General features: G+C 37.9%; 1 protein-coding gene across 11 annotated transcripts in view; it reads left to right on the top strand.

Annotated features, from left to right (window-relative positions):
- Nucleotides 1–22,370, top strand: part of CTNND2 (catenin delta 2) — a 525,796-nt gene that overhangs the window by 376,278 nt on the left and 127,148 nt on the right. For all 11 annotated transcript variants that reach the window (XR_014175415.1, XM_081953365.1, XM_081953369.1 and 8 more), the window contains one exon: nucleotides 5,907–6,039. Coding sequence is in view for 10 of the 11 variants with exons in the window: in XM_081953365.1 (XP_081809491.1) it covers nucleotides 5,907–6,039 (133 nt within the window). In the remaining variant the exon portion in view is untranslated. The remainder of the gene's footprint in view (nucleotides 1–5,906; nucleotides 6,040–22,370) is intronic.

Genomic DNA, 22,370 nt, shown 5'->3' with positions numbered 1-22,370 from the left:
ATTGAGCTTTATTGATATTTAATCTTTCTTTTGAATATCTTACGCTACCTTGCCAAAATCTAAATAGGCACATGGCATGCTTGCTAGGCTAAGATTTAGTTGCAAATTTTCACATTAATCATTTCAGTACTTTAGAATGAAATTCTCAGCCTCTCCTGGTATTCAGATATCAATCAACTTTCTTTTGGTAGGCATGTCATATAGATTAAAATTAAAATAGCATTGAGAAGCTGGCACAAGGTAGCCACAAGATGGGGCTAACCAAACCATTGTTTGCTGAATATAGTCAAGTTGTTTGGGTTCGCATGTGACCATGGTGCACAAATCATAAAAAATGGTTCATATCAGATGCATAATGTGATAACCCAACCTGTGTCTTGGTGCAGAAATAAATTATAAAGTTTGACAGAACATGTTAACACTTAGCCCGTTTAAGGGTCTTCGGACTCAAAATTAAGGCAAACATTAGGATTTTCTCTGACATTCCAAGAGGGAAAGGGGTTCCTGTAGAAGCCTGAAAAAAAACATGACTGTTTTAAAGATGTGTAATATTATTGCTGCCAAATATTCCAGATTATCTTTTTCGAATTTTTTTTAAAACAAATGCTGACTCATTAAACATGTACAATTCCCCTTTTTATGCCATGATAAAGTTTAGTGTCTAGTTGCCTTGATCATTCTTGTTGCCTTTCATTATACCTATTCAGGTTTCTTTTTTGTAAAATATAGTCCAATAACTGGATCTAATACTTAAATGCTACTTTGATGTAGAGACAAACTGTGAAGGTTCACAGAATATAAACATATTACAAATTAGTACATTTTAAGTAATGAAAAAGTGGGGTAAGGCCAATGAAAAATCCAGTGGTATTATACAGGATGAGCTTCTTTTCAAAATGTGTTTCACCCTTTTAACTTATCTTCACTTTGGTGCTGAAAGTTGTTCAGACATGACCAAATTAGATATTCCCCATCTTATATCTATATATTGCTTTTCATTAATTTCTATTGCTAATAGGGAGGTTGAATTTTAAATTTTTTAATGTTTTGTGACAAGCAAGTATAGATAAATGAAGTATCAATAAAATAAAAATAGAATCAGGTCCAAAATACACCAACATAATAGCAATTGCATTATAAAAAATTGGGCCCTGGTTTGGCCTCCCTTCAGCAGTTTTCCCCATATAATCCGAATAGAGAAAATCTCTCTAACCAGCTGTCCATAAATCTTGATCTGCCTCCAAAGTATCAGTTACCTAGTCTCTATTGTCTTGGGTGGCACACAAATTGAAGTGGGCAAGAATATGTTTCGTGAGAGTGAAGAAGGGAAGAATCGGGATGCATTCATTTTCATGTCAAAATATGTATGCTTGCTATTAGTTCTAAATAATGTCTGCGCAGTTTATAGATAGCAATAATAATAGCACTTAGACTTACCATGTTTCCTCGAAAATAAGACAGGGTCTTATTTTCTTTTGACCCCTGAAATAAGCGCTTGGCCTTCTTTTTGGGGAGGTCTTATTATTTTTGAGGTGCAGAAGCATGATCACCTCATGGCTGCTGCTGTGTTACAATATTTTGGGGGAAGGCTTATTTTCAGGGGAGGGCTTATTTTAGCACATGTGCTCAAAAGCCCGATTGGACATTATCTGGGGATGTCTTATTTTCAGGGAAACATGGTATTTATCGCTTTGCAGTGCTTTACAGCGCTCTCTGAGCGATTTACGGTGTCAACATATTGCCCCGAACAATCTGGGTCATCATTTTACCCACCTCAGAAGGATGGAAGACTGAATCAACCTTAAGTCAATGAGAATTGAACTGCTGAACTGCAGTCAGCAGAAGTTGCTTGCAGTGCTGCAGTCTAACCACTGTGCCACCATAGTATTCAAGTATGCAGAATGAAGAAATGTAATTGGTTTTCAAGGAAGCCAAAAATAATTTATACGATTTTAGGTTTCTGAAATAATATGGATTAATTGCACAACTAGAGCAATTGTTACCTATAATAGTGGCCCCAATATTTTGAGCACCAGTGACCAGTTTCATGAAGAAAGGTTTTTCCACAGATCGAAGGGGGTGTGGTTTTGTATGCTGCCTGCATTCCGTGCATGGGGCTTTGCTTGTTTGCACAGCCCAGTTGCTGGCATGCCATGAACCAGGAGTTGGAGACCCCTGTCGTATAATATACTGTGCTGTGTTTACTTGCTTTTAACATATGCTGTTGAGAATGTAATAGATTTATCCTGGTTAAAACTGTATTGATTTAAATTAATGCACAGTCTGATCACTATTGTCAATCAATCTTGCAAAGCAGATATATTCTTATTAAGTAGCTGGTTTATATCCATTTGTTTTGCATTTTTCCCATGTGCAGACAATCAGTGTTCTAAATAGTATATTGGGATAATTGTCAATCTCTTGCATATTGGTGGGAAAAGACTATCTGAGTATTTCTGTAATAATGCTCTTCTAGAAGAATTTATGTTTTAAGGTTTGAATTCAAGTGGGGGATTTATTTAAATATTTATTCTCATTTTGAGGAAAAACATAGCAATGTAAACAAAAACATTATGTAAAGTCAACCATATCTTTTATAAATGTACATTAGGTTTTAAGACTTTGAAATGTTGCAGATTGTCATGAAAACAGTTGTAAATGTAGATCATGCTGGAATGCATTATTAATATGATGCAGTTGTAGAGACTTACCCTTTTTCCCCGAAAATAAGACCTTCCCAGATAATAAGTCCATTGGGGCTTTTGAGCGCGTGCACTAAAATAAGCCCTTCCTAAAAAATAAACCTTCCCCAAAAATATTGCAACACAGCAGCAGCCATGTGGTGACCACGCTCGCCGCCTCCTGCACTGCAGAAATAATAAGACCTCCCCGAAAATAAGGCCAAGCACTTATTTCAGGGGTCAGAAGAAAATAAGACCCTGTCTTATTTTCTGGGAAACACAGTAAGTAAAGCAAAGAAAAATAAATAAGTTTTCATTGAACTAATTCAATAAAGCCTTGATTTCAAAATTTATTACAATAGAATATCACTGTTAGTCCAACAGTGATACATACATACCTCCATACAATGACTGAAATCATGTACAATGCTAAGCTATACATAGCTCTGATTATGGTTAAAAGTTGTAAAACTTCCTGAGTCTATAATCATAGCTTATTGTAAGTTAGTAAGTGTGAAGTTATTTTCACACATGCCAGCATTTTTTCCAAGCCTGATGAAAGGTGTAGAAAATAATATAAAGTCCGGAAGTGACTGTCTAACAGTACTGTGCATTTCTGTTTCTCAAGCTGTATGGATTTGCATGGATGAAACAAAGATAACAGAGATTAGCTTTTTCTCATCCTGCATTTGAGAGTCTCAATCCTGACTGTGTTGCCATATTTTGGTTTAAAATAAGAATAAGTAGAAAAACTTATATTACTTCAACTAGAAATTTGTGCCGCTGAATATGGAATGGAATGGAATAGAATTCCATTTAAAAAATGAACAAGTAATATTCTATTCATTCTGAAAAAAATCACCTGCATTTTGGATTTATATAAAAAATTCATTTACAAATTTATTAATCCTTGCAAAATTGTTCCTGTTATCAGAATTCTTTTTTCCGTCAACTGATCTATGAATGGCTAGTGAAGGAAAATATTTGCTTCCACCTTTTAAAAAGTAGCATTTATAAATATTACATTACATTAGCCATAGATATAGGACATCTTGATTTTTATTAATTAAGAACATCAGTGGAACAGGGCGGAATATAAAATAAAGTGATATATTTTTAAATTTTAATTCTAGGTCATAGGATAAAAAGTTTAAAAATAATATCTATAATCAGTGATAATTGTGAATTGCACACATAGTAATTATTAATTTGCTCCAAATATCTTGCTTCTGTATATGATGAAATATCCTAGAGTATAATCTTAAAATATAACAAAACTATTTTTGTGGGTGGTCACATTAATTTTGAGTCAATTTAATTTAGTTTTTTAGCACATTTAGAATTTTGAGAACCTGTTAAAGCATCCTACAGAATGATTGCCATGGATGGTTGTTCATAAAATGATTAACATGGTGGACATTATTAGCCATGAAATGTGCATTTATCCAAAACCAGAGTGATTGCTGTGTTTCATGATGGTGGCAACATTTAGACGACTTTTTCCTTTTTCTACTAAGCAGATGAGCACAGTTTTAAACAAAGACTGAACTATGGGCAATTGCTACTTTTGTGTATAAAATGGCAATATGCCATTTTTTTTCAGGATTACAAATAATACAGAAAAAAAGTCCTTACTGCCTCTTTACAGAAAAGGCAGTTGAGTAGGTGACTCAGAATATCGGCTCCTTTTAAGTTCCCTTTCTACTAGACACATGACTTGAAGAAAACACATATATATATATACCCAACCACAGACACAACATGAGAGAATGCACCATGTTACTTTGTTATACAGAAGGAAAAAAATGTGTTTCTTCCTAAGCATTCTTTTTCAGTAGGAAATCTTTATTCCTTCATCTCACCAAGAATTGTTCCAAAGCTAAAATGTCATAGATAAACAATAGTATGTAACAATAATAAAGTAAAATTTATTCATTTGAAATAAAACTGAATATCATAAAACTGATTACATAGGTGTATGTACTTGTGCATGCTGCATATCCTGGATCAGTGACCAAGGATCAGTCTTTATCTTATCATGAAATACAAATGCAGGCAATAATTACAAATGAATTAAAATAATGGCATGAACATAGCAATGAATTTCATCTCCTAGTAGTATACTATGCACCCATCAAAAGAAAAGAGAATTAAATTCTTCATTTTTCAGAAGTATTGTGTTGTTTAGTTGCCAACAGTCTAGATTGATCTGAATGCAGAAAAGAAGAAGAAATTATTTACAAAAGCAAATATTGTGGTTATATGTATACATTATAGATAGATAGATAGATAGATAGATAGATAGATAGATAGATAGATAGATAGATAGATAGATAGATAGATGATAGATAGATAGATAGATAGATAGATGATAGATAGATAGATGATAGATAGATAGATAGATGATAGATAGATAGATAGATGATAGATAGATAGATAGATAGATAGATAGATAGATAGATAGATGATAGACAGACAGACAGGCAGGCAGACAGACAGACAGACAGACAGACAGACAGACAGACAATGTTGTTGATAAATTTTGCTGGAGTGCTAAGAGAAGCTATGTTGCTGGAGGCTTTCTCTCTAAAATTTGGAAATAGCCGAGATAGTATAAAACAAACCAAAGTAAAGGAAGGAATCTCATGCCTCCATAAAAGTAGTGCATTGGTCCTGTCTGTTGAAGAGAATAGGCTAAATGATTTTGTGTACTTAAGGGTATGGTGACTGCTTCAAAGGAGGATAGGAATCTGTTTGTATTTGCATCTAAAAATACCTTTTCTTGCTGCAGTAAGTGGCCATTCAGGGCCTTAACCTCCAATATCTTCTCTTGTGAGAAAGCTGTCCCCCCCGTCCGTCCATCTGTCCCCACAAATCTAATCCTTGGATTGGTATTGCTCCCCATCAATGAGATGGCATGCCTGTGCATATTGGCTGTGCTTTTTGTGTATTTTATTTTGTAATCCTTATCAGGGCTTCCTATAGTGCATTCTATTTCTATTATTTTAGAATAATAGAACTCGAAGATCCTAATAAAATGAACGCTATTTTCTATAATTATTATTTTTTTAATTGGGGTGGCAATGGCAGTAATTACCTTTTCATATACATTCCAGAGGTAATATTCCCCCATACCCACAAATTATTTCCTGTTAATACATTAAACTGTTAGGCATTTCAACCACATGAACACTGATGGATCTTTTCTTGTTTCTTTGTATACAGAGAGTTTGGATGGCGAGATCCAGAACTTCCAGAAGTTATTCAGATGTTACAGCATCAATTCCCCTCTGTACAATCTAACGCTGCTGCTTATTTACAGCATTTATGCTTTGGCGACAATAAGATAAAAGCCGAGGTAAGAAACTCATTTAATAGGAGGGAGTATATCTCTGTGAGTGTTTGTGTGTCCATGTCCGCATCTTGATGTTGCAATTCTGAAGTGGCTTCATCAGACCAGTATAAAGTACTTCTGAATAGTAGCTTCATTTGAACTGAGCTGAAGATGTGACCCTTTGGGGGCTGGCTTGATGGATTCTGTTTGGGAAGAATAAAGCTAATTGCCCCTTTTATTGTAAAGGTATGTGCAACTTTCAGTGCTCTTTGTGTTATGAAAAATGTGTTCATCAATTTTGATACCACTTTTTATTTTTTTCCTTACAGCTATGTATTGATGAGAGGGGAAATAAAATTTCATCTGGTTTAGTCAGGTTACACGGGTTCTCTAAACTAAGCACTTTTTAAAAGTTGCTCAGTACAAAATCAAAGTATTATTACTTTATATTAGCCCGTCTTAAGCATTCTGGCTTAACAAAAAAAAGCAAGCTGCTCTGAATTTTATGGAATATGATAGTTACCTGATCTTTTGTCTTGAGTTGGTCTTAAAAGCAAGTCAAGGACTTCTGTCATTTCTTCCTTTCATGAAGGAGTGTAACATTACCCTACATCTCTTTCTACAAGGGATTGTTCCAAGAATAGATGACTTATTTAGTTCACATAAGGCATTGGGAGCTCATGAGAAATCATATTGTTATGGGTATTTACGACAATTTCACCCAAAATTGTTCAGGTAGTTCAGTGGTGGATGGCGGATCCAGTTCCAACTGGTACGGTTGGAACGGGCCCGGCGGCATCCACATGGATGTGCGCAGTGTGCACGCACATGCGCACAGTGCGCGCATGCGTCTTACTGCCTCCACAAGCCTCCGCAATGCTCCAGCTGCTCAGCGGGGTGTTGTGCAGGCACTGTACGCGCCATGTGCGGAAGCGCAGAAGCCTTAAAAGACAGGTGAGGGTGGGCGGGTGGGCCCTCCAGAGCACCGTACCAGAACGGTATCCGGTGCTCCGGGCAGGCTCCGGTACCAGGGCGTACCGCCTGCAACCCACAACTGAGGTAGTCCTTGCTTATTGACCATTCAAAGTTACATTGGCTCTGAAAAACAAGGCTTAAAAATGGTCCTCAAAGTTGCAGCCAATCGCAGCATTCCTGTGCTCATATGGTCATGTATTTGGCGCTAGGCAAGAAGCTCACATTTATGACAGTTGCAGTATTCTGCAGTCATGTACGTATGTGAACTCCATATGCAACTTCATAAGCAGCTTCCGACAAGCAAAATCAATGAAAAATTAGCAGGAAATCACAAGCCACAGTCATGTCATGATATATTGACCTGTGGTAATTCACTTAAGTATATCCAGAACTAACAGAAACTGCCATTGTAATTTGGTGCTTAATGACTGTGCTGCTTAGTGATGGAGTTGTGAGTCCCTATTGCAGCTGGTAAATGAGTTTATGCGGTCAGTAAATGAGGACACCTGTAGTTATAATTTTGTTTTGAAAAGATTTTACATTTATTATTCTCATATGTATAGTTTCCCAATATGTTTTCATTTTTGCAATCAGTTTCTACTTAATCTTTCATTAAGACGATTATTCATCTCTTGATTTTTCTTGGAAAAGGAGCTAATAGGTAATAGTTTCTTTTAAATGTACATCGGCAGGTCTTTTCCATTGACATCAAACTATTCACTCCTAGGCAGTTTTTGTAAATTGTTCTTTTGCCATTAACTTCAGGAAGTCTTTTGGGAGCCTTATTAATTGAACAGCTGATCAGTCCATTCTGCACATTACCTTTTCTGATTAGGTCTTATAGATTTCTCTTCTTGCTAGAGCTACAGTAAGTCGGCTACATGAAGCTTATTTTTCCATATTCTGAGCAAACAAAATTTAAGCTATGAAATGAAAACTTGTTTCAAGTGGCATACTTCCATTTCCGACCTCAAGGAATCCTGGAGTACTTAATTTGAATCATAGGATCTTAGAGATCATCTAATCCAATTGCCTGTCCAGGACACTATTATAGCATCTCTGACAGATGGCCATTGTTTAACCTCTGTTTACACATTTCCAGCAAAGTAATCCACCTCTTCCTGAGGCAATCCATTATATTGTTAAACAGCCCTTATCAGTATGAAATTCTTCCTAAAATCCAAACTGCTTTCTTATAATTTAAACTCATGGTTTCCGGAAACAACACTAAACAGAAATGCTTACTGTCTCCTACATGACAGCTCTTTAACTATTTTAAGTCAGCTGTCATGTTTCCCAGCAATCTTCTGTTGTCAGGCTAAATGTAGTCAACAATTTCTAATGTTCTTTGTATTTCTGTTATAATGATGATATGTCCTCTGGACATAGTCCAGTCTTCCATTGTGTTTCCTAAACATTGTGTCCAGAACTGGATGCAATATTACTGGTGTGGTCTAACCAGTACAGAATACAGAGGAAAGATTACTTCTCTTGAGCTTTATACCACACCTCTGTTAATGCAGTTTAGAATTGCATTTGCTTTTTCTTTTCTTTTCAAGTGGTTTACGGTGTTGGCTAATATTCAGCATGTGAACTATTAAAATATCCTGAAACTTTTCATGCACATTTTTACCCAGTATATGGTGTCGTTGGTCATATCTTTGATTTTTTTTTCCTGTTTGAAGAATTTTCCTTTTCTTTCTGTGAAGATTCATCTGTTAGCTTTCTGTTCATTATTCCAGCTTGCCAAGATCTTTCTGAACCTTGATATTGTCCTCTAACATGTTTGCTACAATTTCACTTTTTGTTATCCACAGATTTCATAAACATATTTTTTAACCCTTTATCTAAGACTTATAAATATTCGAATAGTACAAGATCTAGAACAGAGTACTGTGGTACATTATTTAATTACTCCTACCATCGGGATGTGGGGCCATTAACATATGCTTGTTGGGTACAATTGTTTAGCTAGCATAGTATGCATATAATAGTAGCACAGACCCCTTCATATGTTACCATCTTCTCAACTTTGCTGGTCAAGATTTACTTTGTCTACCACATACCCATGATCAACTAAACCAGCCACTCTTAACAAAACAGAAAATCAGATTGATTTAGGAATCATTTACTCCAAATGTAGCTCTCACAAAAGCTAAGTAGTAGCTCTCCAGCCATCAACCTTAAAAGACAGTTAATGACAGCAAGATTTTGAAAAATAAAATTTGTTGCCCTGCCATCTATGTTGCTACAGTCATATATGATAAAAATATGCTGTTTCATTACGAGTGCTAAAATAAAATTCTAATGCCAGTTTAGTTCAGTTCTGAATATGAAATGGAAGGAAGAAGGGTTGTTATTTATTGTGGGAACAAAATATTTGAGGCAGCCTGCTTTAGCCTCACTTCACCTTATACCTTTTTTGTTTTAAAAGCATTTCCTCACTTATTAAACTCTTAACTCTACTGAGCTCCTTTGTACAATTTGCAGAAAGGGTCAGGTCCAGAATCACAATCAGAGATACAAGTAGTTGTTTACTGATTGCTCATTCTGCAACCATTATACCATTTACAAATTTCACAGCATCCCATACATAGTTACTCTGTGCCAGTGGTGGGTTCCTGCTGGATCGCACCGGATCGCGCGCTCCCTTTCGGCGCTAAACCCAGAAGTACGGTCTTGCCCCGCCCCTGGCGACGCGACAACGCTTGCCTGCGCTCCACCAGCTCGGCTGGGAACGGAGACGTTTCTCTGCTCAGCAATGTCTTCAGTGGAGTGGTAGCAGCCTGGCAGGCTGAGCCTGCGTCCCTTTCAGGCGCTCCGCTCCGCTGAGGAAACGTCTCCGTTCCCAGCCGAGCTGGTGGAGCGCAGGCAAGCGTCGTCCTGTCGCCAGGGGCGGGGCAAGACCGTACTTCCAGGTTTAGCGCCGAAAGGGAGCGCGTGATCCGGTGCGATCCAGCAGGAACCCACCACTGCGTCTGTGCCTAACCTATTCACAAAACACTTTCTGTTTGCTTTTATTGATTTCATTAGCAAAGCATTTAATTATTCTTTTCCAAATTTAAATGGATGAAATAGCAATAGCAATTATATACCACTTCCCAGTGCTTTTGAGTCCTCTCTAAGCAATTGATAGAGTTAGCATATTGCCCCCAATAATCTGGCTCCTCATTTTACCAACGTCGGTAGGATGGAAGGCTGACTCAACCTTAAGACAATCAAACTGCCGAACTGCTGGCAATCAGTACTGCATTGTAACCACTGTGCATGACTAATATAAATGGATTAAATGATTTTGACTAGATTAAGAAATAAATCATTTTCATTTAACATGCAATAAAGCAAAACATTTTATGCTGCTATCCCTTCTGCAAAAATTCAAGACAATTCTATATTTTGGTTTCTTTTGTTTTTAACCCATACAAATTGTAACAAATATATTAGGTTAAAAGGATAGTTTTGAAGTCAAGCCCTGATTTTCACCACCTAATCTCATTCATTATTGCACTGCACTTGATCTTAAAAACTTAGCAACATTTTGAATAGTTCATTTATAAAATGTTTACTAGTGGCATTAGTATTATTCATTTCAGAACATGTCATCAACAGTTGGGATTCAATTTTACAAAAGTAACAGTTAATGATTTGTTGGTCCACATATGATCAGATTGAAGTTCTTGTGACCACAGAAATTAAAATTAAACCTATGCTTTCTTTGAGTTTGGTAAAACAGTGGCCAGACAAGAAGGCATGAAAAAAAACATATACTAGCAATTGTGCTTCTTATTTTTCACTCATTTTTTAAAAAAAGAATTCAATGGAATTCAATTTTCTGAAGAGGTATATTCCTCCCCTTTAACACCCATACATTAAAGAAGGACAATATGTGCTTATGACTTTGATTTTTTGAGAAATTTTAATTCTTAGATAGTATTTGTAGCTTTAATTTGATTTGAACTCATCTTAGCTTAATTACAAAAATCCATTCCAGCACCTATTTTGTCTAACTGGTGGGGTTGCTTTTTTATTTATACATAAAATAATGGGCAGGCTTGAGGCTTAGGTTTGGGGTGAGGATTCTCGGTTATCTCCAAATGTTTATCCTGAATTGTTAACTTTAATGCAAGAGCAGTAATCATATTGTGTGAGGTTTTGTTTTATTTTTTTGTTAATCTAATTGAAATCAAATCAAATTTAGCATTAGGTCTTGCCTTAATTCTTTGACCTGTCTTTGACTAAACTTTCACTCATGATTGAAAGTCCATAAACTGAAAAAAAAAGTCCTGAATCTGGAAAAAAAAAGCTGTGTAAAATTTCCTGCTCATTTATAAAATGTACATGTTATCATGTTTCAGATGGACTTTGTCATATAGTTGGCAGAATACAATCAAATTGCATCTTTTGCTGGCTGAAAACCAGCTAGACTGGTGTGGTAGAAATTATATGCCATGTGAACTGGTCGTAGGCGACAATAGGAAAATTCTAAGCTGCAACAATTAGTGTTGCAGCTTATAAGTCTTTTAAATAGATAAAATTGAAGGATAAATCTTACAGTATCTTATTAAGGAAGAAAACAAGAAGAATAGCAGTAAAGGTTTAGTTGCAAACTTTTTTAAAAAATGGACTCTTGTTAAAAAGAAAGGTCATTCTTCTGAAGTAATTTCTCAGAGTTTTAAAGTAATCTAGCTCTTCTGTATGAGATCACTTCACAAAAGGATTGTATTGCATGGTTTCACATGCCAGTATCATTTTGTCCTGATGGAAAATGGCAGCAGGCCATCAGTGGCAACGATATGACAGGTCACAAAGGTTTCTGGCATCAGTGACTTTTTTCTGAATGCTAAGAAATTAATTTCACCCATGAAAGCCACAGTAGCCGCAGACTGGTTAGAGAGGCGAAATAAGGGGGCAGTGACTAGTGAACTACCCATTCTATTTCTCTGCCTGCCTTCCATCCTTAACAAACACGTTTTTAAGTAAGAATATTGCTTTCATTCATTTCATGCATCTTTGCCCATCATTTTATTATAACAAAAGTAATTAAAATGAATGCAGGACAGAAACTAGGAATATTTTCTTCCATTCCTTTTCTACTGTATAGTGGTCCAACCCAACCTTTGCCTACAGGCTAATTTTCATCAACAGTACATGGTCTGTCAACTCCCCATTTATCTCACTTGGAGGCAGTTATCAAAAGATGAGAGCCACTGATGAGTGTTGATCAGCTTGTACAATTACAAACTGGCTGTTCAAGCCTTCTGTAAATTGTAAGTTAAACCAGGATTTATATGGTTGGATTTTTGTAAGTAGGGTGGGAAGGGACACCAACCTAGATTTTTATTGCCTTTTCATTGAAAAGACATATCTAAATTTCCATCACTTTGCCATCAGTCAAGTTTATTGAAATTATCCTGTTCTTTCTTCTTTCCTCTAATTTTAAAAAAAAGTATTCTATTTTTTAAATAAACATTTCATAAAATATGTTTGTTTTGATCTCTGATCAAAACACAGTCTCATTTGAGATGTAATGCTATAGAGCTGTGATGGCGAACCTATGGCATGTGCGCCACTGGTGACACACAGAGCTATTTGTTAGGGCACGCAAGGCATTGCCCTGTCAGTTCCAGTGCACATGCACATGCTGGCCAACTGACTTCGGCCTTCTTTTTCAACTATTTTTCACCCTCCGGAGCAGAGGTAGATTTCAGCCGATCCGGTCTGGTACGTGCGGACTGGTGGTGGAAATCCGGCGTCCATTTGGGTACCGGGGCCTCCTGAGGCCCTGTACTGGAATGGTCCCTCCTCTGGCCTGCCCCCTGCTTGCTCCCCCCGCCCACCCAGTCACCACTTGCTGTCTCTCTCTCTCGCCCCACCTGTCTGCACCATGCTTGCCCCGCCCATCCACTTTCTGTGCCAGAGCGGAGGACTCAGCTGTTGGAAGAAGCCCGTGCTTCCTTCTCTTTGACAAGCGCCTTGAAAAACCAGAACTTTGCAAACTGCTCCTTAAAGAGAAGGAAGCTGGGGGGGGGGGGGTGTCGGACTTCTTCAGACGAGCCCAGAAAGGCCATTTTGCCTCCACTGCTCTCCTTCCCGCACTGTAGGTGTGGCCTTGAAGGGAAGCTATCCTACCAAGGCAAGAACATCTCTCAGATCACAGTGAGGTGAAGCGCCCTCAGGCATATTCTGCCAGCCTTGGGCAGCGGAGGTGGGGGAAGTGGGTGGGTGGGAAGCTCCAAAAGTCTGGCAAGAAGGGGAGGGGGTGCCTGGTGGGTGCGGGGCACAGCTTCCCTTTCAGCCTCCAAAGCCACACACAGCCCGCTCAGCTCCTGGGGATGCTTTCCCGGCCGGGCACTGATTTATAAATAGAAATTAACCATCTTCTTTTAAACTTTCCATTTCAATGAGAATTTAAATTTTTTTAGAAAAATTCTCATTGAAATGGAAAGGTCATATGGTGACAGTGCACAGGCTGCTGATCAACCCAGCATCTGGCTAAGGTGGTGGGGCTGTCCTGGAGCATCTCCCAGCTGGGAAGGGGCACCAGGAGAAAGCAGGGGCCCAAAAGCCAAACAACAGCCGGAAACGGGCCACAAAGGAGCGGTCTCTCAGCAGAACTAGGAGTGCCCCCAGGTTGGTGGGCTGGCAGGGATGTTGCGTGGGCCTGGAGGCAGCAGGGAGGCAGGGGTCAATGCTGCCCTGGGCACCTGCAATGATCCTCCACTGACCCCTAAAGAAGAGGAGGAGGAGGAGGATTTGTTTGTGCAACCAATTATCCGCCACTGCTTCTTCTTTAGAGGTCAGTGGAGGATCAACTGCGCAGCCCGGCCCTGGCTGCCTTTCCCCAAACCTGAATAGTGCTACTCCTGCCTCCCCGGTTTCCAAGCTGCAACAAGCGAAGCGCCACTTCAGCAGCGGTTATCTCCAGCCAGGCTGCAAAGCATGGGGAGCAGAGAGCAGCCACACCCACAGAAGCAGAAAGCAGCCACCGCTGCTGCTACCTCGCTGTTACTGCTGGTGGTGATAGTAATAGTAGAAATGGACGCATCTTTGCGGTATGTTCCACTGCACCCAGTCTTATGGGAGGCGCCCCACCAGCAGAGCCTCCGGGTGGAAGGCAAGTGAAGGGTGCAGTGGCAGGAGAGGCTGGCCGTCCCCGAAGCCAGCTGTCAAGGAAGGAGGCAGAGATGAGGCCCGTGGCTCGCTTCCCTGCCTCCTTCCTCTGAGAACTGCAGGCGGCAGGGAAAATAAGGCTTCTTTTACAGGGTCCCAGCTGGCAAAATAGAAATTTTCACCAACTGGAAGATGTGTGTGTGTGTGTGTGTGTGTGTGTGAGAGAGAGAGAGAGAGAGAGAGAGAGAGAGAGAGAGAGAGAGAGAGAGAGAGAGAGAGAGAGAGAGAGAGAGAACGTATGATCACAATTGAGCCCAAAATTTTGGTTGCTAAGCAAGAGCATTGCTAAATGAGTTTCACCACATTTTACAAGTTGGCCACACCCACCCAGTCGCATTACTGCCAAGTCACATCCTCAAAATAGGCCACGCCCACAGAATAGGTAGTAAAAAAAATATGAAACCCGCTACTGCTCTGGAGGCTTCCCTGAAGCATCCGGAGGGCGAAAACCACCCATCACACAGACCAGAAGTTCGGGAACAGATTTCCAGTTTGCGCATTGGGCCATTTTTCACACTCCTGAGCCTTCAGGAGACTTCCCTGAATCCTCCGGAGCATGAAAAATGGCCCTACGGACAGACCAGAAGTCATTACCAGGTTGCCCGAAGGGCCATTTTTCACCCTCTGGAGGCTTCAGGGAAGCCTCTTGAAGATTCTGGAGAGCGAAAAACGGCCATATGGGCAACCCGGAAGTTTGGGAATGGTGACTTCTGGTCTGTCCATAGAGCCGTTTTTCACCCTCCAGAGCCTTCAGGGAAGCCTCCTGAAGCCTCTGGGGTGGGGGTAGGGAAGGCTCCTGTCACCCTCCCCAAGCTCCTAGAAAGCCTCTGGAGCCTAGGGAGGGTGAAAAATGGGTCCATCGTGGGCCAAAAGCAGGGGGGTCGGGCAAGGGTCACATGCACATTCGCGGGTTGCACGCAGAGCATTATGGGTGTGGGCACGCCCATGCATAACCCCCCTGCGCTCCCCCCACTTTTGGCACGCGATCCAAAAAAGGTTAGCTATCACTGCTATAGAGTCATGAGCATTTCTATCGACTTATTCATTTCCTTCTTTCTTTTGTTGTTTACTTTCTTCCTTTCTGAGAGGTGAGGATTGGGGTCATGAGTGGGATAAAATGGGGTTAAATTTGTATCACTTTTAATGCTGATTGAGATAATAAACCCAGAGTTTGATTTCTTTTTTAAAAAAAACTATATTCTCTTCCTCTTTTACTGTTTTGTGAATTGAGAGATTTAAAACTATACTTAATATATTCATTGTATCACAATTATATGTTGCCCAATATGATACATAATAATCAAACCAAATACATGTCATAATAGTTTATCTTTACCCTATTTTATTCCCTGCATTTTACTTTTTCTTTCAGATTTAGGTTGCAGCCCCTTTCGGTTTTTGTACACCATGTTATTTAATTAATGAAGATAATGATGATGAATGTTGAAGTGAGAAGAATCAAGATTTGTTACATCAGTGCTAGATCATAATTTATCTGTAATGGCAAAACCAGCTCAACTTCCCTAATTTAGTTAAGCATGCTGATGTCACACAATTCAAGAGGCACCTCTGCCTCTATTAAGCATATCCTGAGTGGATCAGATAGGAGAATGCATGGGATTGAAAGAGAAGGAGAAAACCTCTTGAGCATATGTGATGTGAAGTGATGTTGCTGTTCTCTCTGCATTCCAACATCAAGAAATTTTGTTATTTACAACCAAAGGTCAACTGGAGAAAATGCTTAATAGTGAACAATAATGAAAAAATAATAAATCAGCTATAGGAGTGTAATGTCTCCTTGCGTCTTTACCCCTAACCATTCCTTTTGATGAGATGAGCAGGAATATGCCATTGCTTCGCTTCAGTGAAGCAGTCAACAACCATGTATTCACTGAAATTCATTCAGCTTCTCTCTAACTATCCCTTTTAGCAACACATCTGGAAGATGCCTAGTTAGCTCCTGTGGCAATCTTAATCACACTTCATAAAACATTTTTAGCATTCATGATTATTTCATTAAAAGTATTGTGGCCAGGGCCACATTTTCCTATAGGCTAACTAGGCTTCAGCCTAGGACCTCAAAATCAAGAGGGGCCTTTTATTTTTATTTATTATCCGTGCCACATTTTTTATAAAGGTTAGTACCAATTACAACATGTTTCATTTAATGCATTGATATATATATCACAGTAATGATGTATTTTATTATCTCTCATGTAATTTACAAACTTAAAAATGGGAGGTGAAAGGGCCCCATAAGTGGAATAGCCTAGGGCCTCTTTTCATCTAAATCCGGCCCTGATTGTGGCTTTCCTTTTATATTATTTTTAATTTCATATTTTGATATTTTAAAACCAGTTGAGATGTTCACACTAACATCATTTTAACTGCATAACTATTGAAGGTAAAATGTTCTAGAGTTCTCAAAGGCAATTTAAATGGGATTTATATTCTGTTACTCTGTGTATTTGCTTACCTAAATGTTTTATGCCATGCTTCATTTATACAGATTCTGAAGTGGTTTACAACAGCTTAATAAAGCAGAGCGATAAAGTGAAACTGTCCAATTAAATGGCCAAGAATATTATTGGAATTAATGGCTGGGAAAAGCCATCAGGGAAAGACATTTTTAAAACATACTTAGATTGAGGTCTGGTGTATTGTAAGGGGAGGCAAACTATATGCAGGCAAGCTTTCATTCTAATAGCTCACTTTGCTAAAGGGGTTAGCCTGTATGATAACAGAGGATGTTTCAATGCATACTTGAGAGGTACATATGACACAGCAAGGCAAATATAAATATCTAGAGCAGGACTGTCAAACTCCCAGCCTGCGGGCCAGATACATCACGCACTGGCCACGCCCACACCCGGATTCCTAATACGTCACAACACTGCCATGACAACATGAGTTTGACTCCCCTGATCGAGAGTATGCTTTTTAAAGGGAAAAAGAAATGATTGAAATGAAATGAAAAGAAATGATGATAGAAATGACATTAAAAATATGAAAAAGGAGAAGTTAAAATCTAATATTTACAATGTTTTAAGATTTTTTCCTTCATTTTTCTTCTCTTTTTTGTATGTTTAAATAATACATAGTAGAGATTTTCACTTAGCTCATAGATTTCAATTCAATTCATAGACAATGAACTTCATCTCTTGGCAAATTCTATTCACTGGCTCTAATACTGCTGACAACCATTACAACATTTTCTTGTGTGAAATCAAAAGAATCATTAAACTTTACATACCACTAATAACCCCCAAAACCAGAAAAAACAAATTACCAATAACAATAAGGAAGCTACAATCCAGAAAAAAAAATCTAGTGAAAAAACAAAACTAACTACGTAGCTAACTTTAAAAGCCACTACAAAAACGTATGCCAACAAATAAAGACTGAATGCGCCAATTATCACATCTAGCAAGAAGAAAACCTTCTGCGCACAAAATCCACCTGTGCCTTCTATAATTTTATAAACAACAAACTTAAAGACTTGAGATCCATCCCACCCCTAAAAGGGCCAAATGATAAAGACTATAATGATGAAACTGTTAAAGCCAATCTCTTTAACATATTCTTTGGCTCAGTCTTTGTAAACAGCAACAACACATACCCTATATTTCCCAATTATTCGCCCCGAGTCCTGCCTAGGAAAGGGTGCGGTCTAGAAATAAAAGTTTATTATTATTATTCTACAAACAATTATAACAATTACGATGATCTAACACATACCGATTTTACAGAAGGCAACCTTGAAAAGGCAGTCTAAAACCATCTCTATCTATTGGACCTGATGGACAATATGCCTACTTCTTAAAAAAACCTTTCCACTGCAGTACCAGAACCTCTAAGCATAATTTTTGAAAAATCTTTCAGTACCAGCTACCTGCCTAAGCAATGGTCACAAGACACAGTCTGATTTGTCCAAACTCAACCCTCATTTTCCAAAGCTTTCTCAAACTTACACTATACATGCAATTTCACCCAAATTATTTATATTTTATTTATATATTTATAGCGTTGAAGCACATTCATCTTTATCATGTTACCCCAAGATAAATATAAAATCTAGTTGTGAAATTCAGCATTAAACACAACACCTTAAAGCACATCTTCTAGCAATGCTTCCAAAAGACCGAAGTATAATTTCTTATTCATCTTAGTGAGTTCATGCAGCAATTATGTGACATTTGGATCTTTAGATGATGATAAAGTGCATACTTCATTTCATGTGCGACCTTTACATTTTTCAACTTAAGGAACTAATAAATGTCATCATGTACAATGTAGTATTTAGACTAAAGTTAAATATCTCAAAAGGAAAGGATATTTTATTGTTTGTTCTGGGTCAGTTATCATTTTGTAAATTAAAAATTCATAAAGTCATTAGAATGCAAGCAATATCAATTCCACATATATCCTTTTGGATGAAAATTATTACTTAGTATAAAGAGTTGTTTAAGTAATGAAACACTATTGTGAATAATGTGGCATTCACTTCAAATATAACAACATAAGAGAAGATAAGCATATGTAAATCAGAGGGGTAAAGCAGCCATGAAAAATTAATATTAGAATATCAGGGTTGGCTATAAACATGTACTGTAAATATCCCTGTTCAAAGATACCAAATGATATCTATATCTTCATTCTATCTATACTTCCCAAAAACAGTATATGCTTTTAAAAAAATTGGTTAAAGAAGTTGCTTTTATGTTTAAAGAAATATAGGTAGTCTTCAGCCTACAACCATTCATTCCGCAACATTCAATGTTTGGAAGGCTAGCAAGAGCATTCTGAACAATTGCAAGAAAGAAAGCTGGAAAGAGCTTAGAATGAAGGCTCTTTTGTCTCTAGAAGAGCCTGGAACAATCATGGAGGGCCCTCACTTATTTTCCCCTTATTTTCATTTTTTCCTTGTACTTCTGTATTTTATATTTTGATAAAGTAATAAAAAAAATAAAATGTCAAGAGGAAAAGGGGAGGAAAAATACTTTCAGCCTTGCAAGATTCTGCTAGTATTACAATAAAAACAGAAGAAGACTTCTGATTGTGCTACTTGTCTGAACTACTTTGAAGGGCTAAAAGTGGCTGACACGTTCCCATTAAGAAAAAAGAAAGCATATACCATAAGGCTAGGTGTCAGCTGATTTGAAAATAAACGTGCCACAAAATCTGTTTAAGAATTCTTCTTATCAGAGCATAATGAGCAAAAGATATCCATCAAGAATTCAGAAGAAATTGGCAGTATTGTTTTAAGCCAGATTGATTTAAAGTAGACTCTGAGGATCAGAGTAATCACATCTGTAGGGAAAGAAAATTAACCAAAGATTATAAAGATGATACCAGGTTGTGGCCTTCGAGAAGATAAAATCCATCCTTAAACAAGCATAGCTCCTTATGTATCATGGGGCTTCAGGAGTAATTCTAAGGAATTATAGAATTCAGTCTAATAACCTATTCTAGGTTTCAAGTTTCTAGGCTTGCAGAAATAGACTCTATAGCATGGCTGGGAGATTACCTTGGCTACGAAAACCTTACAAACTGCTGGGATAAAATGGGCTCTTTTCAAGTGGAAAAATCTAAAGATCCCTTAGGAGCAATGCTGAGTAATAGTTGCCAAGTATAAAAATTTTCTCTTTGAATGGCACTGTAAAGTATTTATTTGTATGTGAACAGCTACTGTACAATATTTCCATTGTTTTGCCAGTTACAAATATTAAAAAACCACCATAATATTTGTTGGTAATATTATGGTGGTTTTTTCTTTTTAAAAAAATAGGACTTTCATTTTCTGATAATTTCTTTTTATTCTAAGTAGAAAGAGGCCAAAGGCCTTGCTTATCTTTTCTTTTCTCCTGAGAGATAGAGAAGATACCATGAGGGATGATGAATGGGGACAAAAAAGGATTGGTATACAAAATCAATAAAAGAGAGACCAGAATACAGTATATCCTTGTCAATGTCTCACACTTCTCTGGAGAATCTGATTCTCAAAGTGATGTTAGTTTAGAAGGATTGACTGACTAGAATAATCTTTTTATCTTCTAAGGATCCCCTTGATTGTTTTTTCCCCCACAGCTTATCCATGGAATTAAATCAAAAGCAAATTTAAAATCAGTGAAGGCTAAGAAAAGAGAACCTCTGGTTCAGGGATGAAATGCTACCCGTTTGGGCTGGTTCACATGAACCAGTAGTAAAAAATGGTACCAATTTGCCCAAACCAGTAGTAAAAAAAAGTTCTGATGATCGCGCGGCACACCTGATTGTTGCACAGCTGATTGTCAGAACTTTTAAAAACTTTTTAAAGTATTTTTTTACTACAGGTTCAGGCGAACCAGTAGTATTTTTTATTGCCAGGTGAATCGGCCCAAACAGTTGGCATTTCACCTCTGAAATGCATGAAGCGATCCTATAGCAGACTTCAGAGCATTTTAGCCCTGCTCTGGTTTAGGAAAAGTATTCGTTAAATGGTAAAAAACTACAAATTGCTCAAGAACTGATTGATCCCTTCTGAAACCCGCCTGTTCTTCAGCAAGATTATTTTCCCCTTCAACCCAATAGCTTTAAATAGATATTAAATAGAGATATTTGACATATAGCTAATTATTTTTAGGAAGCTGATACTTTGTTTTTATAGAATGGAATAACAATGGCACAACTTTATTCAATAGGGAAATGTGCTTAGTTGTTAATATGAATGAATAAGACAGGCAACACTGGGATCCTCCAGACCTTGTTTTCTTTTAATAATCATGGTGGCAGTGTATAAATTAACCATTCAAACAACAGTATAATGAGAATGTGGATGGAACATATAAAATTGCCCAAGGCCCATATGGTGGTCCATATATCACCAATTATTCATCTCTGAAAAACAGACCTGAATCACACATGAAGTCCCTACATGTTTTTGTTTGTTTCTTTTGTTTTGTTTTGGACATAGGAAGATCTATGAATCCAATCATTATGGTTTATTACAGCTATTAAGCATACTGTGCATGTTAAGCCACTATGTTGAATTCAACAAAATATTATATCATGGTTTTAATGTTGTTAAATGAGCTATTGATTGTATTCATCTGTCATACATAGTTGTAAAACTGGATTCGTAGTAAATGCGTTCATATACCGCATAATAGCTGGCTTTGTTGGCAAACAGGTATAATTTATCCAGCTAGCTATAGCTTGGTCAGCCCAATTCAACAAGATGTGAGAATGTAGAATTCTGGTTTCCTTTATCTAGAAAAAAGCAATAGTTCATCTTTAGGTAATTCTCTGGCTTCCCACAGCAATAGGAAAGTGAATCCAAAGGGGTAGGAGGAAACCTTGGGAAGATGGAAAGTAGTCTCAACCTACAGACTGTAAGTGTCTTGGTTGTGCTGGTCACTTCTGACCAGCTTTAGGCTCCCTTGCATGGCTGAGTAACCAGACTGAGAGCAGGTCAAGGCCTGGGTGGCGGGGACAGGGAGCAGAGCACGAGGTAAAAGAGGCCTTGGATTCCCCACCCCTGAGGCACCCCTCCTCCACTTAACAATCTGCACATTCATTTAACAATTGCATTGGAGAGAGCAGGGATTGTGGGGGTGGGTCATTAAAACACTTCATTTAATGGCCATTACAATATGTGACCCTAATGAGCAGGCTCTATTACAGTCATAAGTTGAGGGCTACCTTTAAAGCATTTAGCCACCCTCTCTCCTCTCCTCTCTAAATAGTTCTTTTAAGCAATTATTGGTTTTGTTTCATTGTATTTTCTTCATGCCTCTCATTCTGATAGCTTTCATCCTGAGTTGAAGGCTCTAGAGAGCACATGCAATAATGGATAAAACTGATTTGATTTGGTTTCTTCCTGGCTGGTGGGAAAAAGGAGATTCAATAAACCCTTCTTTTTTCTATGTAACCATATTGCTTTGAGAGGGGGGGGGAATTTCCAAAATAGGTTTCTCTTGATATAGTTCTGCATGGGAAAGCAATGTTTTTCTTTCTATGCTTCTTTCCCAGGGTACCTTATAAATAAAGGTAGTGCTTATGATCTATCAATATTGTAGAAATGAGCATCAAACCACAGTGCAGAATTTGTGATAATAATTTTTCAAACAGAGAGTATTTGCACTTTCCTCATTGTTATTGAGAGATACTTCTGAAGCAATATGTTACTAAAGTAAACACTGTAGGATTGCAATCCTTTATATGAACTTTCT

Source organism: Natrix helvetica (genome assembly GCF_964273705.1).
Source record: "Natrix helvetica genome assembly, chromosome: 4".
Taxonomy (NCBI): domain Eukaryota; kingdom Metazoa; phylum Chordata; class Lepidosauria; order Squamata; family Natricidae; genus Natrix; species Natrix helvetica.
This window is presented reverse-complemented; position numbering and strand designations above follow the sequence as displayed.